The sequence below is a fragment of the Pelobates fuscus genome, chromosome 6, assembly GCF_036172605.1.
Source record: "Pelobates fuscus isolate aPelFus1 chromosome 6, aPelFus1.pri, whole genome shotgun sequence".
Lineage (NCBI taxonomy): Eukaryota > Metazoa > Chordata > Amphibia > Anura > Pelobatidae > Pelobates > Pelobates fuscus.
In genome coordinates, this window is record NC_086322.1 from 266,339,043 (window position 1) to 266,366,020 (window position 26,978).

Genomic DNA, 26,978 nt, shown 5'->3' on the forward strand with positions numbered 1-26,978 from the left:
TTGTTAATTGTTGTGAGCACTGTTAAAAACAGTCTCCAGAGAGCCTCTTCTACACCAGACCTGTGGAGCCAGACTGTCATCAGCCTCTTGTCCTCATCTGGTGGTAAGTAGGCAATCCAATATATTATTAGTGGCACTAATCTCTAATTTACCTCACATTAAATGGATACTATAGTCACCAGAAGCACTACAGCATGTAGTGATTCTGGTGTCTATAGCCTGTGCCTATAGCCTTTTTGTGAAGATTGGCGTTGGCCCATATGGCAGAGCATATGGGCTGGGCATTGTGATGTCACATGGTGGGCAGCAAAAAAAATGTTGCCTAGGGCTGCAAAAATCCTTGCACCAGCCCTGCCAATACACATACGCTCACACTACAGTCCATAGATGCACATGCACACACTTTACAGGCTCTCTCAGCACACACACAATCTCAAAAGCTCCTATACATGAGCACGTGCTCACAGTAAGCCCCTAGTTACACATAGTACACCATAAACAGACTCCTCTATACACACACTTCACCACAACCCCTTCTAAACACCATGAAAAATGATATTACATCTCTTGAAAAGGTTTTCCAGTTTACGTGAAAAGGTGTCTTGCCTGTTATAAGAAAGGCGCAGCGGTGGAACTACAGGGAGTGCTGGTGCTGCGGTTACACCGGGGCCCATCGAGTGGGTGTGCAATTAGGGCCACCCGATGGGCATGTGTTTTCAGGGACCCAAAACAGTTTGTGTACCAGGGCTCACTCTACGTTAGTTCAGCAGCTTCCCCGGCACACAAGCTCTGCCCTTGCATGGAAGATCACCCCCGTACGTTTTCTAATTAAAGCACTATAGTGGGAACTAAAAGGAAGAAGATATATCTAAAAACTTTGCATCAATAGAGTTTTTTTTTAAGTGCCAATTCCAGTAGTTGTACTTGAATGATGACTGAGTAAAGTGGCAAGTAATCTTTCAGAAAATTATTCCCATAAAATCAAAACTGTGCGTTGAGTCTTTCTTGGTTATCCATTTGAGCCACTGAAAGACTGAAATCTCTCTCTTTAAGTCTAAATATAACTCTTCAGATAACTCTTCCCCTGCTGTTTTCACCCCCACATCCAATCAATCACAATTTACTGTTTGTGACATCTACCAAATCTCCCAAGACCCAAATATAACAAGCAAATGACACTTAATATTCCACCCAAAGTAACTACTAATCTACTATTTTTAGTAGAGAAAAATATTGGTGCATGAGTTTAATAGTGTTGAATTGATGGATTTCAGTCTTTTTTTATTTTATTTTTTTTATTTTTTTTGTGGTTCGAATGTATCTATTCAAGTAAGTTCACCAGGAAGTTGTCTTCATCCAAGACACCTTCTTCTTCATCTTTCTCTACTCCATCTTCCAACGCCTCGTAACCTGGACTCACCAGGACAGCAGTAGCTGGAACCTCAATATCCTTTTCACTGCTCTCCATGGTCTCTGCTGGATAAAATCGTCTGGCAATAGACACAAACTCCGATCCTATGTCAAGGACAATGAGACGGTCCTGGAAAAATAAAAATGTAAAATTCATTTTTTTCTATACACAAGAGCAGGTTTTCCCTCTGCCTGCCATTGCTATTTTTAAAGTGTAATTTATGATTGAGACATTTTGGACTCTATGGTAGAAACAATGTAGTGTGTATGCACGTGGACATGGATTTGGGGTCAAATTCTAAACACAAAGGTGCAAACACAATTTGGAACAATTCATTTCTCTACTAAAAATATGCCCCAAACGGCCTACATTCCATGCAAAGCACAGGTTTCGGATGTTTAGCAATCAGTTAATTGGAAATTTTTTAGACATATTCAGATATTTGCAGGTACGATGATCAAGAAAAAGGTGTTACAAAAGAAAACAATTTATTATTAAAATATCAATTCACCATACCCCTATAGATACAGGCAGGGTTATAGCCTTACACCATGTAAATGTGAGGGTAGCATTCTCTGGACAAAATCTAATCTCTGAGCAATTCCAGAGCTATCTGTGACCACTTCCATTGTTCCATGACATAATGGGCCAATGTATATAATTTCTGGACTCGTTCTGATCAGGTAGAATTTAAGACAATTTGAAGGTTGTCATGCTTAAATTCATCTGTATAGAATATGAATAGGTTGTCCCATGCGATGATATTATTACAATACACATTCGATTTAACTCTATTTGTAGATCATTTTATATGAGCTCTGCATTCCTCCTAACATGTCATGTATAGAACTGGAACAGAGGGGTTGGTGGGCCAACAAGGGGCAGGAATTGGGTGGACAGTCAGGAAACAAACTCGAATGGCAGGACAGAACCCCAAATTTAAGATGGACCTGGCGTATTTTTGTGACATTATGGGTGCTGTCTGCTGATCCACAACAAATGTGTCAGACCTAAACACTTTATAGGTTGCACTTGAAGTCTGGGAGTGTTGTATTCGCTTCACAATGAAATGTAGTACATTTCATTATAAAAAAAAATGCCAAATTCAGCAACAGTGCTAATTTGGATAAAAATAAAAAATCTGTAACTCAGCTATAGTCACAGCTTGGTTATTTTACCGTACATTTTGCAATTTTGTCATTGGATATTTGGAATCTACGGCTCCCTCTGCTGTCAGAATCAAACAATTACATACAACAGGTCCTAGCACCACACAGGCACTAATACGCACAAGAAGTCCATCTCTTTCTAGAAACACTCAGGCACTCACACAAAACACAGACACTCTGGTTGCCGAAGCGTGTGCAAGTATATCACATACATTCACACACTTAGTGTTCCGGTTCTCACATATTAAAAAAAACACTGACATTCTCACGACAGTTCCCTTGCTTTATGAGAGCCTCATCGGCGTAAAAGATAGTTGCACTCTCATTTGAAGACAGTGGTTCTTGCCTTTTTTTGTCAGATACCCAGATTATATACATCCAGATGACTAATTAACTCAGAGTCCCATTCTTTAAGTATAATATAACATTACAATATATTTAGCAAAACTTGAATTATGCTGGTTGTAGTAGGTAAGGCAAGGTGATGTCTAAAGGTAGATCCAATCAGACATCCTCTACTTCCTGGATGCCAGAAGACTCTAGGACCCCTAAATCACAGTGGATGTCCTCAAGCTCTGCATGAGGACATCCAGCATCAGTGAAATCCCCTCCTCACACTCATCAGAGGAGGCAGAGTGCCGACCCAGCGCCAAGAGACATGGTGCTGGAATTGGGTAAGTGACTAAAGTGTTAATCCCTTCAAGGAAAGACAGCACCTGTGACGTCCTAGTACCATAACAACCTAATTAAGATAACGTTGTTATGGAGCAGGAGTGTCTGTTAAATATGTGCGTTTGCATATGAATGTGAGTATATCTGTGCAATCTCCTTAACAACAGGGGGAGGGCCAACATAAATTTCTCCCATAAGTGCCAAGTAACCTAGGTACATCTCTGAGAAGCACTGCTTTATAAGAATCATACAGGCACAAATATATCAGCTCTCTCACTTTATGGTAATCACAGAGCTGTAAACATCAGCTCTCTCACTTTATGGGAATCACACAGCTGTAAACATATCAGCTCTCTCACTTTATGGCAATCACACAGCTGTAAACATATCAGCAATCTCACTTTATGGTAATCACAGAGCTGTAAACATATCAGCTCTCTCACTTTATGGCAATCACAGAGCTGTAAACATATCAGCTCTCTCACTTTATGGCAATCACAGAGCTGTAAACATATCAGCTCTCTCACTTTATGGCAATCACAGAGCTGTAAACATATCAGCTCTCTCACTTTATGGCAATCACACAGCTGTAAACATATCAGCTCTCTCACTTTATGGCAATCACACAGCTGTAAACATATCAGCTCTCTCACTTTATGGCAATCACAGAGCTGTAAACATAGCTCTCTCACTTTATGGTAATCACAGAGCTGTAAACATATCAGCTCTCTCACTTTATGGCAATCACACAGCTGTAAATATATCAGCACTCTCAGTTTATGGGAATCACACAGCTGTAAATATATCAGCACTCAGTTTATGAGAATCACAGAGCTGTAAATGTACCGGCTCTCACTTTATGAGGATCACGCATTCACTCATACACAATACTCATCACATTCTGTTAATAGGACATTACATTCACGCACACTACAGCTGTCTCTGTTTGTTAGAATCATGCACACTTTCACATAATAGCCCATAGCTCTTAACCCCTTAAGGACATATGACATGTGTGACATGTCATGATTCCCTTTTATTACAGAAGTTTGGACCTTAAGGGGTTAAACAGCTGCATTTTATGGTGGTTTGACCCGGGCTGGAGCTCCGAGTGGGCGCAATAAAACTTTAATGCACCGTATTTGGAGTCTATTATCCCTAACTGCCATAGCATTCACAGGTACAGTGGCATTCCAAGAACCATAACTACCATAGCATTCACAGGCACAGTGACATTCCAAGAACCATAACTACCATAGCATTCACAGGTACAGTGACATTCCAAGAACCATAACTGCCATAGCATGCACAGGTACAGTGACATTACAAGAACCATAACTACCATAGCATTCACAGGCACAGTGACATTGTGGTGGAATCTCGGTAAAAATAAATTTAGTAGGCCGAGATTACCACGTGGCATGTGTACGTGCATATGCTGACGTATCGATCAGTTGGTTGCACGAGGCAAGATACGATCAGTAGTGTACGGAGCATGTGCAAGAATACAGGATATAGTATTCCCCCTCCTCCATTGTGCTGGACAAGCCATGCGGTCAAACAGGAAGTTAATTCTTATTTGTGTTGATTGGTTAAGAGAATGTGCGGGTGGAGCTTAATATGGGAGGAATTATGTGCCTATATAAGGAGCCTGCACTATTGTCCGGGGCTCAGAATTTGCTGTATTTTGGTGACGCTAGTCCCTCTGAGTCCCGATCGGTGATCCAATAAAGAATCTCTTCCTTCCTGAAGAAACCTGTGTCCATCTCTCTGTGCTTGGCTTCCGTCAGTTTCTCCGGTATCATTTGGTGCATTGGCCGGGAAGCTCATCGTTCAACGGTAGCTGAGAGGCAGAGGCGTGAGACGGTCTATCTTTGCCCACGTTCTCTACGGCTGCACCCCTGAACTTCTGCGTGGACCTCCCTTCGTCTCGGCGCCACTGGTCTGTTGTCCAGGAGATCATCGGCCTCTACGTGAGAAGTGCTGGGGTGTCCCCGTCGATGAGTGTGAACTCAGGTTCAGGAACGAGGAGGTAAGACAACTGCTGTTTTAGACGGCAGGACCCGCTAGGGGTATACCGATTGTGCGGTAGGCCCAAAGGGGTTTTTGAATCTGTATCTGCCCCCTCTGTCGGAGGGAAGGAGCGAAGGCGCACCGCTCGATCGAACGCTCTTTAGTCAGACCGTTTGATTTGGTTAGTCAGGCAGGGCGCTCTGGTGTAAAATAAGCCCTAGCCGGACACCGGTGTCTTGTCTAGACTAGCGTTCTAGGGTGTATATTTTGTTCGCTAGGTCGGAGGGACCGGGAGACTAAGCGGCGCCTGTGTAAATTCGGTTCGCTAGTTCTCATCCTATCTGGGCTAAGTGGGAAGGCGTGTAAATTTGGAACCCACTAGACTTTTGATAGTACGACTAAGAGGCGCCTGTGTAAATTCGGTTCTCTAGCTCGCTATATATGTGGTGATTGGGCAGTGTGGCTAACCAAAACGGGTGTATATAGTTTTAGGTAGTCCATTCAAGGTACTGGCCAATAGTTTAGTTGGGAATTGTAAATGTGTTAACGATTGTTTTAGTAAAGTGTATATCTTGTTAGATAGCGCGAGCTCAGCCGTCTAGCGAGAGTGTTAATAGTGTGTTGCTGTATTATAGTGCACGGTACCATAACCCTGTATATTTACTGACACTGTATATAAGTACTAATCATTGTCGTCAATTGCATGTTTTAACACCATAACCACTAATAATTGTATTGTGACCTTAACTTGTGCTTTGACCTATGCTAACCGTACTGTAACCGCTATTTGTAAAAGACGATGTTACTGGGGTGTGTTATAGACGGGTAATTCGTATATAGAGAATTATAGCGTGGGTGACTGTACAGTTACGCCAAAGGGCATAATATTGATTATATAGTGACTGGTGTAACAGCTGTGTGTGTACGGGAATTCCCTGAGTGTTTATTGTTATTGTGTACGTTTCACTTGGTAACCGTACCACGTGGTGCTGTTGCCAGAGGAAACGGGTGTGACTGTTGAATAGTACGCGTGTATAGTATTCGTTGTCGACGACGTTCCATTGTTAAATATGGGTGCGTCGCAGTCAACGATTCCGGATCCCTTAGGATGTATGGTTAAGAATTTTAAAAAGGGATTCAAGGTTTGTGATTTTGGGGTTAAGATGTCTCCTGTACGTTTGGTCACTTTGTGTACTAGGGAGTGGCCTACTTTGGTTGCGGCATGGCCGCCACGTGGCAGTTTGGATCCAACTCTGGTACAGCGCTTACACGTGGCTGTATCAGGTAGGCCTGAACTTTACGGCCAGTTTCCTTATATTGACTGTTGGAGACAGGCCGTAAATGACTCGCCAAAATGGCTCCAGACATGCCACGAGGAGCAGTGTCGCCTCATGGTAGCTAGGACTTGTTCGTCCACTAGGACTGGTGTTAGGCCCATTTTGGACACGCCCCCTGAGTCCGAGATCCCTTTGCCGCCCCCTTACTTTCCGTTAAGAAGAAGTGACGCAAACGCAGGAAGTCCTGCACCCCTCCCCTCATTACCCTCATCCACTTCCGCTTCCTCCTCCAGTACAGGATCCACCCCCCCTCGTACTAAATCTCCCCTTCCGGAACCAGAACCCACCCCCATTAAAAACGAATATCCTGATTTGGCGCCACTTCAGACTTCCGGTCAAGCTTCATCTAGCTCGGCTCGAAGTGTTCTATTTACCACCTTTTCCCAAAACCAACCTCCCACATCCCCATACCCTATCTCTCCCCGACCGGAACCCATGACTGACGCCTCTCTACGTAGCCCTATCCAAACCCGACAGTTGACTGGTGCCCAACAATTAAAGCACTATCAGATGCCTCTTCGCCTAAATCCCGGGTCAGCTTATATCGATGCCGCAGGTCAAATGGCACACGCTGACCCAGTCTTCGTATATGTCCCATTTACCACTACCGACCTTTTAAACTGGAAGACCCATAATTCCTCGTATACTGAGAAACCACAAGCCATGACTGATCTGTTCACCTCAATAGTACAGACGCATAATCCGACATGGGCTGATTGCCAGCAGTTACTAATGACTTTATTTAACAATGAGGAAAGGACAAGAATAAATCAAGCAGCCATTAAAGCATTAGAGGATAGAGCCCGTGCTTTGAACCAAGCTAATCCAGCAGCATGGGCCGCAACACATTATCCCAACACTGATCCCGATTGGAACGTAAATGGTGCTGATATGGTTCAACTCAGAGCCTATAGAGACGCTATAATTGCTGGCATGAAAGCTGGAGGAAAGAAGGCTATTAATATGTCGAAGACAGTTGAGGTGATTCAGAAAAGCGATGAAGCGCCCAGTGTCTTTTATGACCGATTATTGGAGGCGTACCGCTTGTACACCCCCTTTAATCCGGAAGACGCAGACAATTCCCGAATGGTTAACTCCGCCTTTGTCAGCCAAGCATACGGAGATATTAAGCGCAAGCTACAAAAGTTAGAAGGGTTTGCAGGTATGTCCATCACCCAACTAATGGAGGTAGCAAATAAGGTCTATATGAACAGGGATACAGAAAGTAAGAAAGAGGAAGAGCGCAAGATGCGTAAAAAGGCTGATATGCTAGCGGTAGCGATCGCAGGCGTAGATAAACGGGGCCCAGATAGAGGCAATAATAGATGGAGTAGGGAGCCTTTGAGTAGGGATCAGTGCGCGTATTGCAAGGAAGAAGGGCATTGGAGGAACGAATGTCCGCAAAGAGAGCAGTACGAGAGAGACCAACCCAGGGCAGGCTACGGAAACTTTAGAGGCAGAGCGAGAGGTAGAGGAGGCCCCGGAGGGAGTAATGGTTATAGAGGGAGTAATGGGAACAGAGGAAGTGTTAGGGAAGACAGGTATATTCCAGCAGCGCAAAGGTCCCGCGATAGAGAAGGTAGGGACTTCGTAGGATTGGCTGACACGGTCATGGAGGACTATTGATACTGACCGGGCTCCATCCCCCTTGGTCGAGCGGAGCCTATGGTCGATGTATCAATAGGGGGGAAAAGGAGTGCGTTCATGATCGACACTGGTGCTGAACATTCAGTGGTGACTAATCTAGTTGCTCCTCCATCTGGAAGGACTATTACTGTGATAGGAGCAACTGGAAGAAGTGCTGAAAGACCGGTTCTTAAAAGTCGACTCTGTACATTGGGAGGCCACGTAGTAAAACACCAATTCCTTTATATGCCTGAATGTCCAGTCCAATTGCTGGGACGTGATATGCTGTCAAAATTACAAGCGCAGATTACGTTCCTACCAAATGGAACAACATCTTTAAAGTTTAATGGACCTTCAGGTATTATGACTTTATCCGTACCAAAGGAAGAAGAGTGGCGACTTTATACAGTGTTGACTAGCCAAAACCCTAGGAGTGATGAGACATTGTTTAACATACCAGGAGTTTGGGCAGAGAACAACCCACCAGGACTGGCCCGCAATATTCCACCTATAAAAATTGAACTGAAACTTGGGGTTTATCCAGTGAGCCTAAGACAATACCACATCCCACAGAAGGCTAAGAAGAACATCCAATCCTATCTGGATAAGTTCATACGGTATGGTATCCTAAAATTCTGTACTTCCCCCTGGAACACCCCATTGCTGCCTGTTCAAAAGCCCGGTACAGATGAGTATCGACCTGTGCAGGACTTAAGAGCAGTCAATGATGCGGTTGTTAGCATACATCCAGTTGTACCCAATCCATATAACCTGCTTGCTTTAATTCCGGGCGGGGCTACTTACTTCACAGTCTTAGATCTCAAAGATGCCTTCTTTTGCCTCTGAATTGCCGCAGAAAGTCAATGTATTTTCGCTTTCCAATGGGAGAACGCTGTAACGGGCTCAAAACGCCAAATGACTTGGACAAGACTGCCCCAAGGGTTTAAAAATTCACCTACCCTATTTGGTTCAGCCCTAAGTCAAGATCTACTGGATTTCGAGTCCATCCCAGGAGAGTGTGTATTGTTACAGTATGTAGATGACTTGTTGATAGCAGCAGTTACAAAAGAAATCTGTCAGCAAGCAACGCACGATCTACTACACATTCTCTGGAAGGCAGGATACAAGGTGTCTAGAAAGAAGGCTCAGTTGTGTTTGCCAACTGTCAAGTATCTGGGATTCCATATCTCTGAAGGTCAAAGGATTATGGGGCCAGAGAGAAAAGAAGCTGTCTGCCAAATACCAATACCCAAGAATAGAAGACAAGTGCGAGAATTCTTGGGGGCAGCAGGCTTCTGTAGGATATGGATTCCCAGCTATGCGATACTAGCAAAACCTCTGTACGCAGCCATCAAAGGTACAGAGCACGACCCCTTCTTATGGACCCAAGAACAGCAAACGGCATTTGAAGATGTAAAGAAGGCTTTGATGAGTGCCCCAGCATTAGGTCTACCTGATCACACACGACCATTCTACTTATATGTACACGAGCAAAGAAGAATGGCTGTGGGAGTATTGACACAGTACTTGGGATCATGGCAAAGACCTGTTGCCTACATGTCTAAGCAACTGGATGCAGTGGCCAGCGGACTTCCACCTTGTCTAAGAGCCGTAGCTGCAGCCGCCCTGCTAGTAGCTGAAGCCGATAAACTCACTCTGGGTCAAGAACTTTATGTACGAGTCCCACATGCAGTACAGACGTTGTTGGATTACAAAGGAAATCATTGGTTTAGTAATAGCCGTATGACCAAGTATCAAGCAATGTTGTGTGAAAACCCAAGAGTGCATTTAGAGACTGTAAACACCTTAAATCCAGCTACCCTTTTGCCACAACCTACTGAAAGTCAACATGATTGTTTGGAAGTAATGGATGAAGTATTTTCAAGTAGACCAGATCTTCGTGATTTTCCCATCCAGAACCCCGATGTTCAATATTATACCGACGGCAGTAGTTATGTGAAAGAAGGGATCCGCTATGCAGGATATGCAGTGACAACAATAGACAAGGTGATAGAAGCTCGGCCACTGGCAAAAGGAACATCAGCACAAAAGGCAGAATTAATAGCACTAACACGAGCGTTACAATTGGCTGAAGGTTTAAGAGTGAATATCTATACGGACTCTAAGTATGCGTTTTTAACCACTCATGCCCACGGAGCTTTGTATAAAGAAAGAGGACTACTGAATTCAGAAGGCAAAGAAATCAAGTACGCAGCTGAAATCCTACAACTATTGGAAGCAGTGTGGGAGCCGAAAGAAGTCGGTATCATACATTGTCGAGCGCATCTGAGAGGAGATGGTGATGTAACCAAGGGAAATCGGATGGCAGATAGTGCAGCTAAGCGTGCTGCTGAATCAGGAAGACAGGAGTATGTGGGGCATATAGCTGCTCTTATACCAACTCCACTGTCCCAATGGACTCCAGTTTATACAGCTCAAGAAGAGGAGTGGTTAAAGACTGAACCGGGAAAGTATCTGGAGAACAAATGGTATCAGCTAGAAGATGGAAGAATAGTTATACCAGCATCGCTAGCGGTAGAAATTGTCCAAAATTATCACAACGGGACACATTCTGGGAGAGACAGTACTGAAGAATCTCTTAGAAAACATTTCTACATACCAAGATTGTCCAACTTGACTCAGGCCATTGTACGCAGATGTGTAACGTGTGCTAAGAATAATGCAAGACAAGGACCAGTAAAGCCACCAGGAGTCCAGTTTATGGGGGGACTCCCCATGTCCGATCTACAAATAGACTTTACAGTGATGCCTAAATCGGGTGGACATCGTTACCTGCTGGTAATTGTGTGCACCTATTCAGGCTGGGTAGAAGCATGTCCTACTCGTACAGAGAAAGCAGGAGAAGTTGTGAGATTCCTGCTACGAGAAATAATACCCCGATATGGACTACCCTGTTCTATAGGATCGGACAATGGTCCAGCTTTTGTTCATCAGTGCCTACAACAACTGACTCATATGCTTGGTATAAAGTGGAGGCTTCATACTGCATATAGACCCCAGAGTTCTGGTAAGGTAGAGAGAATGAATAGAACTATAAAGAACCAGTTGGCTAAAATGTGTCAGGAAACCCAACTTAAGTGGAACGTTCTCTTACCTATAGCTCTATTGCGAATCCGCAGTACCCCTACCAGAAGGATGGGCCTCTCTCCTTTTGAAATTATGTATGGGCGACCACCTCCCGTACTTGGTAACTTAAGGGGGGATTTGAGTCAGTTGGGAGAAGGAATTACCCGGCAGCAGGTTGTAGAGTTGGGTAAGACTATGGAGGAGGTACAGAAATGGGTACAAGATAGATTACCTGTGAATATATATCCCCCTGTTCATAGTTATCATCCAGGAGACCAAGTGTGGATTAAAGAGTGGAATAATGTACCGTTAGGGCCCAAGTGGAGAGGTCCTTATGTTGTTCTTTTGTCTACCCCTACAGCGATAAAAGTAGCAGAAGTGACTCCGTGGATACATCACTCCAGGGTTAAACCAGCAGCAGTCGATTCTTGGCAAGTTACAGCAGATCCAGAGAATCCCTGCAAGATCCGGTTGAAACGCACTACTCAGTCGGAGTAACGAGGAATTATTGTGGATTACAAATTTTATTGTTACAGGTGTGAGTGAGAAGGCCATAATAAAGCCTGTCCGCTTACCATCACATAGTGTATAAGCCAGGAAAGTCTCGAAGGGACACCTGTGAAGACGAGCAGAACTCCATTCCCTGCAGCCCTCACATCCTGGAAGCTGAGGTTCCATCGCACGGACGAAGACTGAGGATGACGGCGAAAGATGTGCTTTTGATTGTGTTTATTTATATGTGTTTTTATATTCAGGAAGGTAGAGGTACCGACACTCCTAGCTGTGAGGTATGCATTAAGACTACGAGAACAGGTAACCATATTTCCCAAACCCTAATTTGGCATTCACAATACGAGTGTAAAGGAGATGTATCGAGATGTAGATACTTAAATATAGATTATAGTGTGTGCCATTTAGGAGTAGGAGAACCTAAGTGCTTCAGTCCAGAGTATCAACCTCGTACAATTTGGTTGACTCTCAGGAATGGAGATCCTCAGGGGACCCTAATTAATAAGACGGTGTTAGAATCCGTACATTCTTCGGGTGTTCTGCTGTTTGATGCGTGTAAAGCGATATCGAGTGGTAGAAAGCCGTGGAATGTATGTGGGGATCTTAGATGGGAGAGGACGTATGGGTCTAACGATAAATACATTTGTCCCAGTAGTAAAAATAAATATGTAAGTCCTAGATGCCCAAATAAAGACTATAACTTTTGTCCATATTGGTCTTGTGTGGGGTGGGCGACTTGGGGACAGACAGTAGATAAAGACATGATAGTAACTAAGTTGCCGACTAGCCCATATTGTAAGTCTATGGAATGCAACCCAGTCCATATACTTATTAATAACCCCGACAAGTTCTTAGATAAGTATGGAAATTTATTTGGGTTTCAAATATACGGGACGGGTTTAGATCCTGGGACATTATTGTTTATAGGGATAGAGACTGATACGGTATCCTCCCAGACTCATCAAGTATACCATTCCTTTTACGAAGAGATGAGTATAGATAATAAGATCCCCCATAATGCTAAAAACCTGTTCATCGATCTAGCTGAAAGTATTGCCGGTAGTCTTAATGTTACCAACTGCTATGTGTGTGGAGGTACTAACATGGGAGACCAATGGCCTTGGGAAGCAAAGGAGGTAATGTCCGGTTCTGAGGCAGTTGACCAATTAATATCTACACAAGCCGATTATCATATGAGTGTTAGAGGTAAATCTGAGTGGAGATTAAAGACCTCCATCATAGGTTATGTTTGCATAGCAAGGAAAGGAATAATGTATAATACTTCTGTAGGAGAATTAACTTGTCTAGGGCAAAAAGCTTATGATGATGATACAAAGAATACAACTTGGTGGTCGGCTTCAAATGTCTCAGAACCATCTAACCCGTTTGCTAGATACGCCAATTTAAAGGACGTGTGGTTTGATCTATCCATCACATCAACCTGGAGAGCCCCAGCAAATTTGTACTGGATCTGTGGTAAGAAAGCCTATTCGGAGCTGCCACAGGACTGGGAAGGGGCATGTGTGTTGGGTATGCTCAAACCATTCTTCTTCTTGTTACCAATTGAAACAGGTGAGACTTTAGGTGTTAAAGTGTATGATGTGAATCATAGGAAGAAAAGGGGACCCATAGAGATAGGCACCTGGGAAGATAATGAATGGCCTCCCCAGCGTATTATAGATTATTATGGGCCAGCCACGTGGGCTGAGGATGGTACCTTTGGTTATAGAACCCCTATTTATATGCTCAACCGTATTATAAGATTACAGGCGGTGGTTGAGATTATCACAAATGAGACATCACAAGCGCTCAATCTTCTAGCGAAGCATAACACCAGGATGAGGACAGCAGTCTACCAAAATAGATTAGCCTTGGATTACCTTTTGGCAGTAGAGGGAGGTGTATGTGGGAAGTTTAACCTAAGCAATTGCTGTCTTCAAATAGACGACGAAGGGCAAGCAATAGCTGAGCTTACTAGCCATATGGTTAAACTAGCGCATGTGCCTACTCAGGTATGGAAAGGGTATAATCCAAGTAGTTGGTTTGGTAGCTGGTATGAATGGTTCGGAGGGCTTAAGGCAGTGGTAGGTGGAGTCCTACTGATTTTATTGTTGTGTCTACTCCTGCCGTGTCTTATACCCTTAGTAGTTAGGTCTGTGCAAAGCCTGATAGGAAGTATAGCAGAGAGGAAGGCTGCTGCACAGATAATGGCGATATATAAATATAAGGCTCTAGATCAGGGAGAACCAATGCAAGAAGATGAATGTTGAAGATTCACATCATAAGATAAGTCTGGTCTGGTTCAAGGTAACTTGCGGTGTAAGCAAACCAAGGTTAAGTGATGCCTCAAGTAATTGTAAAATATCAAGAGGCATCAAAGGGGGGAATGTGGTGGAATCTCGGTAAAAATAAATTTAGTAGGCCGAGATTACCACGTGGCATGTGTACGTGCATATGCTGACGTATCGATCAGTTGGTTGCACGAGGCAAGATACGATCAGTAGTGTACGGAGCATGTGCAAGAATACAGGATATAGTATTCCCCCTCCTCCATTGTGCTGGACAAGCCATGCGGTCAAACAGGAAGTTAATTCTTATTTGTGTTGATTGGTTAAGAGAATGTGCGGGTGGAGCTTAATATGGGAGGAGTTATGTGCCTATATAAGGAGCCTGCACTATTGTCCGGGGCTCAGAATTTGCTGTATTTTGGTGACGCTAGTCCCTCTGAGTCCCGATCGGTGATCCAATAAAGAATCTCTTCCTTCCTGAAGAAACCTGTGTCCATCTCTCTGTGCTTGGCTTCCGTCAGTTTCTCCGGTATCAACATTCCAAGAACCATAACTACCATAGCATTCACAGGTACAGTGACATTCCAAGAACCATAACTGCCATAGCATTCACAGGTACAGTGACATTCCAAGAACCATAACTACCATAGCATTCACAGGTACAGTGACATTACAAGAACCATAACTACCATAGCATGCACAGGCACAGTGACATTCCAAGAACCATAACTACCATAGCATTCACAGGTACAGTGACATTCCAAGAACCATAACTGCCATAGCATTCACAGGCACAGTGACATTCCAAGAACCATAACTACCATAGCATGCACAGGTACAGTGACATTCCAAGAACCATAACTACCATAGCATTCACAGGTACAGTGACATTCCAAGAACCATAACTACTATAGCAATCACAGGCACAGTGACATTCCAAGAACCATAACTACCATAGCATTCACAGGTACAGTGACATTCCAAGAACCATAACTACCATAGCATTCACAGGTACAGTGACATTCCAAGAACTGTTTTTGCTGCAATGCAGTCACTACGTTCTCCCTCTAAGTTAAAGGGCAATGTGGACCCCGTGCTCACTGTGCCCAGAGGTGTATCAGTAACACCTGCCTGACGAGGTCCAAGGAAGGCTGGAACGATTGCTGTATCTCTTGGGCAAGCTGCTAAGGTTTCTCTAAGTTTTTGCCCGTTCTCACATTTTCTGTTTTAGAGGTGCAAAAATAATGCTGTACAGCAAAAATGCTTTCATAAATAGAAATGTTAATAATTTATTTTATTTTATTTCATTCAATCAAAGGGATACTAGATTATGCCCTATGCAGTCTAACTGCTCAATTATCTCCCATTTAATAGTTATATCACTTTTATGCAGCCCTAGCCACACCTCCCCTGGCTGTGATTCATCCAAAATGCAGGGAAGAAAAAATGGTTTTATTTCTATCAGATGTTAACTTGCTTTAAACGTTTTTATGTCCTGCTCTGTAAATTGAACATTAATCACACACAGGAGGCTCCTTCAGGGCCAAGAAGGCTATTAACAGAGCAGGAGATAAAAAAAAAAAATCTAAATTAAACAGAATGTACAATAAAGGAAGTTCAGACATTAGATCTCTCTTAACAGGAAGTGTTTAGAAACACTGTGCAGGGAGGTGTGACTAGGTCTGCATTAACAAGTGATTTAACTCCTAAATGGCAGAGAATTGAGCAATGAGACTGCAGGGGTATGATATTTACACCAAAACTGCTTCATTAAGCTAAAGTTGCTTTGGTGACTATAGTGTCCCCTAAACAAAATGCAAAGTGAGTGATCAGAAGAAACATCTAAATCAAATCAATATTTGGTGTGACCACCCATTGCATTCATAACAGCATAATTTCTGGGAACATTTGCACTGTGACGATAGTCACCATCATAGGAAGCATAAGACGTACTCTTTATGTAGGTCCCCCAATGACTCTTATGTTTAAGTCACCTAGAGCCCATTAAAGGTGCAGGGTGTTGTGACAGTAGCAGTCAATGTACCAATGCATTGGTATTGTGATAACTCTGCAGCGCCCTCTACTGACTGAATAAAAAAAGGTTTACATTAATATAATGCTGGTATGCAAATGTGTGCAACCAAATAAGTAGTTGAATATATTATTGCTTTTTATTGTGTTTGAAAAAGTTACTTGCATGAATTATGAATTACAATTCATTCATGTATAATTTAAAATCGCTTGTTCTCCAATGATTCTGTATATTTGTATACTCTGGTCCCAGGGACGTATCAAGAAAGAGCTAGGCCTGAGATCCCCAAATGCCTTTGTAAAGTTAGTAGTTGTAAGCAGGGCAGACAGAGGGGGTCGATACAGGCCTGGGAGACGGAGGTACAGGCAGAAGGGTCCATACCTGCCTGGGAGACAGAGGTGTAGGCAGAGGAATCGATACCTGCCCGAGAGACAGAGGTGCGGGCAACGGGATCAATACCTTCCTGGAAAGACATACCCCTCCGAAGGCCAGCCAAGCTGGGGTCTCTGTGACTGTTGGCTTGACCCCCAGTCTCAGTAATGGTCTTCACTGGTAGACCCCCCACCCCTGGTGACGTTTCATCACCTGCACATAGTCACTGATTTTGTAGTTATATAGTCAGGTGCATTATTAAAAAATTATACCAAACCGGTGCTGATGGGCATAAATTTAAAATGTTGGTTAAAACACAATCATTAAATCGACTCTTTAAGTCACTCTATTTTATCTTGCTTCAATCTGTTCCTCCTAATCTGGTCTTATTTTCTTCTGTTTCGATCTTTTTCTAGTAAAGAGATTACTTTGCGTATTTTTTTTTTATCCGCTTGGCATAAACTTGACAAAAGGCAGAACTATCTTTGTCAAGTTTTTCAACCCACTTCTAACCTTAAACTCAATAATCGTAAACACCCCCTGTACCTAAATACTAATTTTAACTCCATTCTAATCCTAAATTCAAAAATCACCATTATACCACATCTTAAACTCATGTTATACGCCTTTTTTTTTTTTTTTTTTAATTCTTTATTTTGTTTTGTGCATAGATTGACAATATACGTGTAGCGCCACGACAGCATCCACACGCGTTTCCTTAACATTTCACGTCGTGACAGTTTAGACAGCACATTTTTTATAATAAATGAGAGAATCAAACTATTTAACATCGCTTTCATGTTTTAACAGGCTAAGCTAGACATGCATGGAACAATGCTGATTGCGCTTAGGATATGGAGCAGGCAGGTCGTTTAAATGTATGGCTTCGTAGCGCATGAAAAACAAAATAATAAAAATAAGCAAATAAAAATCAACGGTTTTGATCTAAAGTTAAACCAGCGTAAGTCATATAACTAATGTTTGCTAAGCGAGAGGCGTTAGCTTTTAGACAGTGACATTTGGTGTGAAACAAAATAAGCTATTACAAAACATTGGTTAGATCTCTGAATGTCTAGTTAAGACTTTGAATGATAAAATAACAATCAAGAAACACCAGCTAGCCGTGTGTGGTAGGTCTCTACAATGAGAACCTAAACTGCTGAAACCTGGCTTTCATGATAATTATTACATGCTGATCTAAAGCAGTAAGTATGACGTTACCTGGTGACCATAAACATGCTAAATAAAACAGTCGAGTGGCTAACAGTTGTAACTGTTCAGCAGGCCATCCCATGGTAACTGCGTTTTGAGTAGGCAAGGACTAAGTGAAAACATATAATGCACCTTTTTTTTTTTTTTTTGATATGACATAGATGTTACATAGATAACAAGCTGACAAGTGTTGCATTAGTGTATAAAATGCTAGGCTAATATTGCGCTTAACTCCTACGCATCAGTGGTTATAACAACATGCTATAGCTTTAAAAGCGAAACCCATACGTTTGGTATCAATGTGCGGTATTTTCCTGGCTCGGCTGCGCTTGGCAAATGTTACGGTAAGATTCAAAAGCGTAATCTGCGCTTTGTAAGATAGGTGTGCACGCTAAGTAAATATAGTTCTGGCTAGTAACTGTGTGAACCTAAAAGTAAAATAACTGGTTTTAAAAGTGTAAATAAAATCACCTGGCAACACTAGTATCTTAGTTCAACATGCAGACCTCGATTCTGGTTATATATTTCCGATTTAACTATTGGCATAGGAATAACCATAGCGAGGACTAGGAGAGTGTAACGCTTCAAAAGTATGAGGTTAGGCATATCTGAAATTTACATGTTATGGTCGTCTAGGGTTGTTGTTGCAGGTAGAATTATATATAGTAGTCTAACTTTCCGCTGCTGGGTATAAATCAGCAAATATGTTTAAGACAGTTTTGCCATCACAGTTACAGTAGATTTTAGTAGGTAATTAAGCCTGGCATTGAGATGCTTATGCTTAATAGTGAACATGCCAGATTAATCAAACACATTATAAAATTGTTGCACGTTATATTCATAGAGGAACACATATTAATAATAGGTTGCCAGACATGCAGGCTAATTAACATGGGGATGGCCAGTAGCCGGCTGTCTAGGGACACAACCAGTGAGTGTGAGGAGACATAATGATATTATGTAAAGATTAGAAATAATTGCTTCAGTATGAGATGGCAAATTGAAATCAAGCAGGAATTAAGGATAGTTGCGTCAAGCAAAACATTTGAGCAATACTTAATATGAGAGTCCCGTGGAGTGTGTCCTTCTCAGTGTGATGGGAGCAGTATAATCATGCGACAAGTGATCATTAGCAGAGTCTGGGTATTTAACCGTAATGGAGGTTGGTAACTTTCCAGGCTAAGTATACCCCTATACGGCAGTATGATGGATACTTCAGCCGATGCCCACGCTCGGTAAGTCCCGGTTGCTGTCATTGGGTTTCCCTCCTATGTTGCCCCTGGGCATGGTGTCTCTGTGTCGGGCGGCAGCTCCGGTAGAGCTCTGTGTGGTTTTCTGACGCACAGCCCCAGGTTTTGTAGCTTTGTCTGAAGGGCGATCAATCTTGTGGTACTGGAAGCCGTGGTTTTGGCCGGGTGAAGTGCTCATATGTGTCGCTCGGTTTGCATTTCCCATGTAGTCGGTCAGTGAGTGGGAGCGTGCGCTGGAGGAACATGGCGCCTTTTCCCGCCTTGGAGATCTCAGGTACCTGCTCCGTCGGACGGCCTCTCTGGATGTCAGGGGCACTCGCCTGTAGTAGCGGCGGCGCGTCGTTGGTCGGATCCAGGAGGCTACCGTTAGTTCTGCCCGGCGGTAGGTTACTCCGCGGCTAAGCAGCACTTCTTGGAAGATCGCGCAGAGCCGATCAAGGAGCCCCAGGTTTGTCATGGGTGGTTGGTGGAGTGTGTTTCGCTCCTTAGCCCTCCGTGTGGTAGCCATTTTGGGTGTGTCTTTGTGGCCTGTTGCCCTCGTTTGCCGTGTAGTCGGCATGTCTGCTTTCCGTTGCGGTCGATGTGTCCAGTGGGGACCGGGATGACCCCCGCCGGTCCAGAGGGGGGGGGGGGTATGCCGTGGTGCAGTTGCTTACGGGGCTCTGTGCCGAGGGCAGCGGTCGCCTCTCCCCGGCTTTCTCCCCAGTAGGCCGCATTTTGTTTTCCGCTCTCCTGGCTCTGACAGGACCCGGAGTGGCATCGATTGGTTCAGGGGGGCACCCCCGACGTGGGTGGTGCACCCTCAAGGGTTTTTGGGCCATGTAGCCCCCGCTTTTGTCCCGGGTTTTGCTGGTCAGACAGGAGCTCGTTCCAAACATGTCTGCTCAGCTTGGCGGTCAGGCTCCGCCCCCATGTTATACGCCTTTTAATTTTGGGAAGGGGGGGTGGGGGGGTTAGCCCACTTTGAATTCTGTGCCTACAGGAACCTGCTATGTAAATCTGGGACTAACTGCAAAATATATAAATATTATGTTTATGTTTCTCAGTACATTGATAGGCACATTTTTCTGCCACATGGTTCACAGATAAAGTGAGAAACATTAGCTAATAAAGGAAACAAAAAATAGATAAACAGTAAAAATCTATAATTATATATTTATTAAATATATAATATATAAATATAGATTTTTTTTCCCCCTTTAGCGGTCACCTGATCCATGAATAAAATCAAATTTTTTGGGTCGTCCCATAACCATCAGTGACCTTTCTTTTTTCTTTTTTTCTTGCGCCACAGACAGAAGTCCGAATGACGAATCAAACGAACATGCACGTCCTTTGCGAAAGCTGTATGTTCAGTTATCCGTCTATATGGCGCTTTGAAGTTACAGAATTTTCACAACCCACGATCAGCCTAAATTTGGACAAATTGCAACTCAGCCTGAAAACAAATACTCAAATCTAATACACAGTGTATTTATATCCCCCTTTAAGGTCTTTGCATGCAGTAGATTCCATACTTTATTATCATTAAATCCTCTCTCAATACACTGTCCTCCTTGTATTTCCAATAACCTTCAGTTTTGGGGCGCGTCCTGCTTTGATATATCTGTTTTGTTTTCTAACAAGCAATTTGTTGCTACTGTCCAGCATTCTTGGATCTGGCAAATCTAATTGTCACATGAACAGGCAGGGGCCATCTGTCATTGTCACACATACAATATATCTGTGGTTATGGGCATTTTCCTGTGAAAGGAAACACTTAAGGGATGACATTTAACACCAGAAATTAGTATCTGTTCTGTCAACACCTCTAGCAGTACACAGAAGCCAGAACACTGTGTGACCAGCCTGAAGCAACAGGGGGAAGGGGTATATCTACAATAAGCCCTCTCATAGCCACTTTAATGCCTCTGCAGTCTGCCATTTACTCGGATGATTTATTTGGTGTTTAGTCGTCCGGTTTAGTGTGCAGTTTTAAGGCTTGCAGAAATATCGAATAAAAAGAACAATCTAAAATAACATGATGTTTTACTTCACGGTTCCATTTATAAAATCACTGTTTGCAAAGTGATTTAGGAGTGAACCACCCCATGAAACGTGCAAAGTGCAACGTTTCGGCTCAGAAGAACCTTAATCATGATCTTCCGAGCCGAAAACGTAGCACTTTGCACTCCTTATGGGGTGGTTCACTCCTAAATAAACTCACCATCTTGATCCTGGAGTGTTGCCTGTGTGCATCTGTTCTTGTACTACGTTGAATTCAGCGATGTCCATCTTGACACAGAGCACCTCTGCAGTGGTGTCGCCAGGAGGGGGGGGGGGGACGGCCCCCATTACATCAGGCCGTGCCCCCCCTTGTTCCCCTCCAAATGCAGGCACTGTATCAAGGGCAATGTGTTTTTTTTGGTTTTTTTTTAATAATCCCTGGTGGAGAATAATGAATCCTCCCCCCGGGATTATTTTAAAAAAAACAACAAAAAAAACACAGTGGTGGGGGCGTGGCTTACCATGTGGTGGGGTGTGGCAAAATGATGGCATGGGCGGGACTAAAGGTGCCCAGAAGACATCGTTCGGGGTAACTGCTGCACAGGAAGGGGGAAGTAGGAAGGAGTCCCTGCTTCCCCAACATCCAGACTCCTGGAGCTGAGTGTGTGTGTGAGAGACTGTGTCTGCCTCTGTGTGTGACTGTCTAACCTCTGTGCTTGACTGTCTGCCTGTGCGTGACTGTACCTGTGTGTGTGACTTTCTGTCTATGTGTGTGTGTGGCTATGTGACTGTAACTGTATGTGTGTGGCTGTGTGCCTGTGTGTGACTATCTGCCTCTGTGTGTGTGTGTGTGTGTGTTTGTGTGCCTATCTTTAACTGTAACTGTGTGTGTTACTATCTGCCTCTGTGTGTGTGGCTGTGTGCCTATCTGTGACTGTAAATGTGTTTGTGTGTGTGTGTGTGTGTGTGTGCGTGTGTGACTGTAACGGACCGTTTTGCTCACCAGAGGTTAAAAAACGTTTAGGCGATAATCCCCTTCCAGATAGACAAGCAGCTACTGTAAGCACCAATCTCCCGAACTGCAAACTACACGAATCCTGGAAACAGCTGAACAGGAAAAACCATACGAAAGGTTTACACTCCTGGCAGTCAGCATACAATCCAATTCCCCCAATAACGAGACGACACTTCGTTTTGAGGGTTAAGCAGAATCTGACTGTACTGGCACATACAGTCTCTTTTATTCCCAATCCACAAACATAGTACAGCCCACATGGTTTTACAGAACAACCAATCAATCCGTACAATACACACAGAAACTCCCAAACAAAATCCTCCCCTGTGATATGATTACTGAACACAATGGGTAATCTCATTATCACAGGCAGAGGAATACAGTTTTTACACAATATTCATAACTTTGAAAGTATGCATTACATTCACATAAATTACATTTTCCGAATCAGCATACTCCCAATACAAACATATGTCAAAATCATCCAAATTGGTCCATTGGTTCAAAAGATAGATCGAAGTCCTTTGTGACCAAATGAAGCATGGCTTTTCTGCCCAAAACCAGTTCCACAGAGTCTTCTATCCTGGAGATAATTGAGAAGTAATCCAATTATCTCCAAGGACAGAGGCAAAACTCCATTAAGCACATGGCAGTAAAAAGACAGTAAAATACAATAAAATACACAAGGTTACATTTATACATAAAATACAGGCATTCTACCTATCCCCAGATAGCTTAGATCTGAGTGCACGTTATTACGGGATGGCGCTCAGATCACATACATACAGTTCAATCGCCATGGAGCCAAAGTCTTTCATAGAGTCTTTCAGTATACGGCTGGGCTCCATGGCATAGCTATCTGGGGTAGCGTGGCTTTAACAGTCCGCAGAAAGGCACAAACCAGCCTTTCTGCAGGGAAAAAGAACAGGGGCCATAGTCTAAAGGGAGCAGGCGAGCAACCAGGCTTCTCCAGTGCACAGTGGCGAGGTTGGTTCCGCCACAGTGACTAACTGTGAATGTGTGACTGTCTGCCTCTGTCTGTGTGGTTGTGTACAGCTGTACCATTGTACAGCTCTATGGAATTCGCTGGCTCTATATGAATAATAAAATAATAATAATAATGTGTGACTGTAATTGTGTGGGACTGTCTGCCTTTGTGTGTGTAGCTGTGTGCCTCTGTGTGACTGTAACTGTGTGTGTGTGTGTGTGTGTGTGTGAGACTGTGTGCCTCTGTGTGTGTGACTGTGTGCCTCTGTGTCACTATAACTGTGTGTGCATCACACTCTGCCTGATTTTTCACACAGGGCACCTAAAGGCCAAAGAAAAAAAGTGGAAAACACCTTCAAAGGAGCATGTAATCAATACAACCTGGAGAATATATCCAGAATATGAATATTCAATATGGGAATATAGTACAATCTGAAATAATAAAAATATATATCATAGCGTAATATAGTTAAATAAAATAGTAGGAGTATAGAGCTAAATATTAAACTCACAAACGAAAATGCAAATCAGGCCTCTCACCCCCCTGGGGTATGTAAGTATATGTCTTGATAGTAGATCAATAACGAAGTATGTCTTAAAGAAATGGATAAAAAGAGCCATACATGGTGAAGTATGTATAAAATAGTACAAAAAATATTTATTGGGAGCACTTACAGACGTAAAATGGTAGTGGGCATATCTCCACTCTCAGTGGAACTGGATGGCAGTGTAGAAATAGGCAGCACAAATCCAATTCAAAGTGGTAGAGAGCAGGAACAATAAATCAGCATACACATAAAAAAAATAAATAAAATATAAATAAAATAGCAAGCAGTAAAGTCCGATATCCAACGCGTTTCGTCCAGGTAAATAAAGGACTTCTTCAGGGATATGTAAAGCATCATCTGTGGAGGAGCTTCTTATACCCATCGCAATCTTCTTTCATGCCGTTCACCGGCAGCGTGCGTTCCAGGCTGGAACGCAAGAGAGAACTTCCTGTTTCGTCCGTCTTTCAGAATGCGCATGCGTGAAAGGACAAAGTTCTATGCACTCGAGAGTCGAGCGCATTAGTGCGCATGCGTAAGGTCTGTATAAAGAAAAAGAGTGTACACAACGGGCGAACATGTCGCCATATGGATAAATACCAAGATTCACATATTATAAAAAAGACCTATTAGAGCAAAAGACAACTTTAATAAGAATAAAGAAGTATATATGAAGCCAATAGCAAACAAATATGGCTCTAAATCGTAACCAGAATAGATGAATACATATTTAAAGGCAAAGACATTATTTCAAAGCTGTATTGAAACTAGGGTATTATATAAAGCATACCTAGAGAGATGAAAAATAAAATATAGAAACAAAATATGGAAATAAAATACAACAAAAAATGTATAATAATACTATCAAAAATGATAGCAACAAAACCAAATATAAATATAGTGATATACTCAAATACATAGTATATATTGATGAGAGAAAAAAGAAAAATTACCATATCTAAAGAATAATGAAAAATTCTAATAAAATATTCTTATGGGATGTTAAATAAGGCCCTGCAGATCTATTTCGGCATTAAGACCACAATGTAATGTTCTTAAGGTGTATATCCAAAAAGCTTCTTGGCGAATTAGTTCTTGGAGTTTATCTCCTCCCCTACATCCTAGGGTGACATGTTCTATGCCAAAGGCTTGAAAACTTTCCCACCTAAAAAGTGGACACGTACTACAATGTTTCGGAACACTATGATCGAGTTTACCCTTTTTGATGTTATTAAAGTGTTCTAAAAGTCTGATGTGGAGTTTTCTGGTGGTGCGGCCCACATATTGTGCTCCGCACCCACATTGGAGTAAATAAATCACAAAGGTGGTTGAACATTGAATGTGTTTCTTAATAAGATATGTTTTAGTAGTTTGAGTACTTGTAAAATTAATAATTTTTCTCTTTTGGTATTTGCATGTGGAACAATGTCCACAGCTATAAAAGCCCTTCACAGGTTGCAAAAAAGAGCCAGCTGAGGATGCAGGATATGCGGGAAGGAGACTAGGGGCCAGCTTATTTATCAGATTAGCTGCTCGTTTGTATATAATGGTACGTCTCTTAGGAATAATATCTCTCAATATATTGTCCTTTTGTAAAATATACCAATATTTATTTAAGATTTTCTTAATATGTTTGGCTTGTGAGTTGTATTGAGTTATAAATGCAAACTGAAAGTTCTTCTTTTGAGTATCTAAATTCCTATTATTTTGTTTCTTGGATCGATGTTGTAAAAATTGTGATCTGTCAGTATCCAATATATTTTGTGTATCTAGGTCAATTTGATCCTGATTATAGCCCTTTTCTAAGTATCTCTTTTTAACTAACTGAGCTTGTTGTAAAAATATATTATCGTCTGAGCAGTTTCTCCTAAGGCGGATAAGCTGACTTCTAGGTACATTGGAAAGCCAAGGGGGATAATGAGCACTAGATAAATCTATGGCGGTGTTACAATCAGTGGGTTTGAAAAATGTCTTAGTCTTCAATTGATTATGTTCTATGTAAATAGTGAGATCCAAAAAGTCCAAAGAAGTTGGACTCATACTATATGTAAATTTGAGGTTATAATCATTAGAGTTAATGTATTCAAAAAAGAGTTTTAAACTGTCGGCAGAGCCCTCCCATACAAGTAGGACGTCATCTATGTAGCGTCGCCATAGGACCAAACTGCCCCCTGAATGTGCTCCCAGTGAAACATGGTTTTGTTCCCAATGGGCAACATACATGTTAGCAAAACTGGGGGCAAATTTGGTACCCATGGCGACGCCACATTTCTGAAGAAAGTATTGACCGCTAAACCAGAAAAAATTCTTAGTCAATACAAATGAAATACATTGGATCAAAAATTCTATTTGTACCAAGGAGAGATACTTATATTGTATCAATAGCTCCTATAAGACCTATTGATACAATATAAGTCTCTCTCCTTGGTACAAATAGAATTTTTGATCCAATGTATTTCATTTGTATTGACTAAGAATTTTTTCTGGTTTAGCGGTCAATACTTTCTTCAGAAATGTGGCGTCGCCATGGGTACCAAATTTGCCCCCAGTTTTGCTAACATGTATGTTGCCCATTGGGAACAAAACCATGTTTCACTGGGAGCACATTCAGGGGGCAGTTTGGTCCTATGGCGACGCTACATAGAAAAAATTCTATTTGTACCAAGGAGAGAGACTTATATTGTATCAATAGGTCCTATAAGACCTATTGATACAATATAAGTCTCTCTCCTTGGTAAAAATAGAATTTTTGATCCAATGTATTTCATTTGTATTGACTAAGAATTTTTTCTGGTTTAGCGGTCAATACTTTCTTCAGAAATGTGGCGTCGCCATGGGTACCAAATTTGCCCCCAGTTTTGCTAACATGTATGTTGCCCATTGGGAACAAAACCATGTTTCACTGGGAGCACATTCAGGGGGCAGTTTGGTCCTATGGCGACGCTACATAGATGACGTCCTACTTGTATGGGAGGGCTCTGCCGACAGTTTAAAACTCTTTTTTGAATACATTAACTCTAATGATTATAACCTCAAATTTACATATAGTATGAGTCCAACTTCTTTGGACTTTTTGGATCTCACTATTTACATAGAACATAATCAATTGAAGACTAAGACATTTTTTCAAACCCACTGATTGTAACACCGCCATAGATTTATCTAGTGCTCATTATCCCCCTTGGCTTTCCAATGTACCTAGAAGTCAGCTTATCCGCCTTAGGAGAAACTGCTCAGACGATAATATATTTTTACAACAAGCTCAGTTAGTTAAAAAGAGATACTTAGAAAAGGGCTATAATCAGGATCAAATTGACCTAGATACACAAAATATATTGGATACTGACAGATCACAATTTTTACAACATCGATCCAAGAAACAAAATAATAGGAATTTAGATACTCAAAAGAAGAACTTTCAGTTTGCATTTATAACTCAATACAACTCACAAGCCAAACATATTAA

The 26,978-nt window shown here is 42.3% G+C and overlaps 1 protein-coding gene across 1 annotated transcript in view; it reads right to left on the minus strand.

The window, feature by feature from the left end:
- Nucleotides 1-1,304: 1,304 nt before the first annotated feature.
- LOC134614857 (melanoregulin-like) overlaps nt 1,305-26,978 on the minus strand; it is a 42,759-nt gene continuing 17,085 nt past the window's right edge. The window contains exon 5 of the mRNA XM_063459093.1: nt 1,305-1,540. Coding sequence (XP_063315163.1) covers nt 1,322-1,540 — 219 coding nt within the window. The 3' untranslated portion in view covers nt 1,305-1,321. The remainder of the gene's footprint in view (nt 1,541-26,978) is intronic.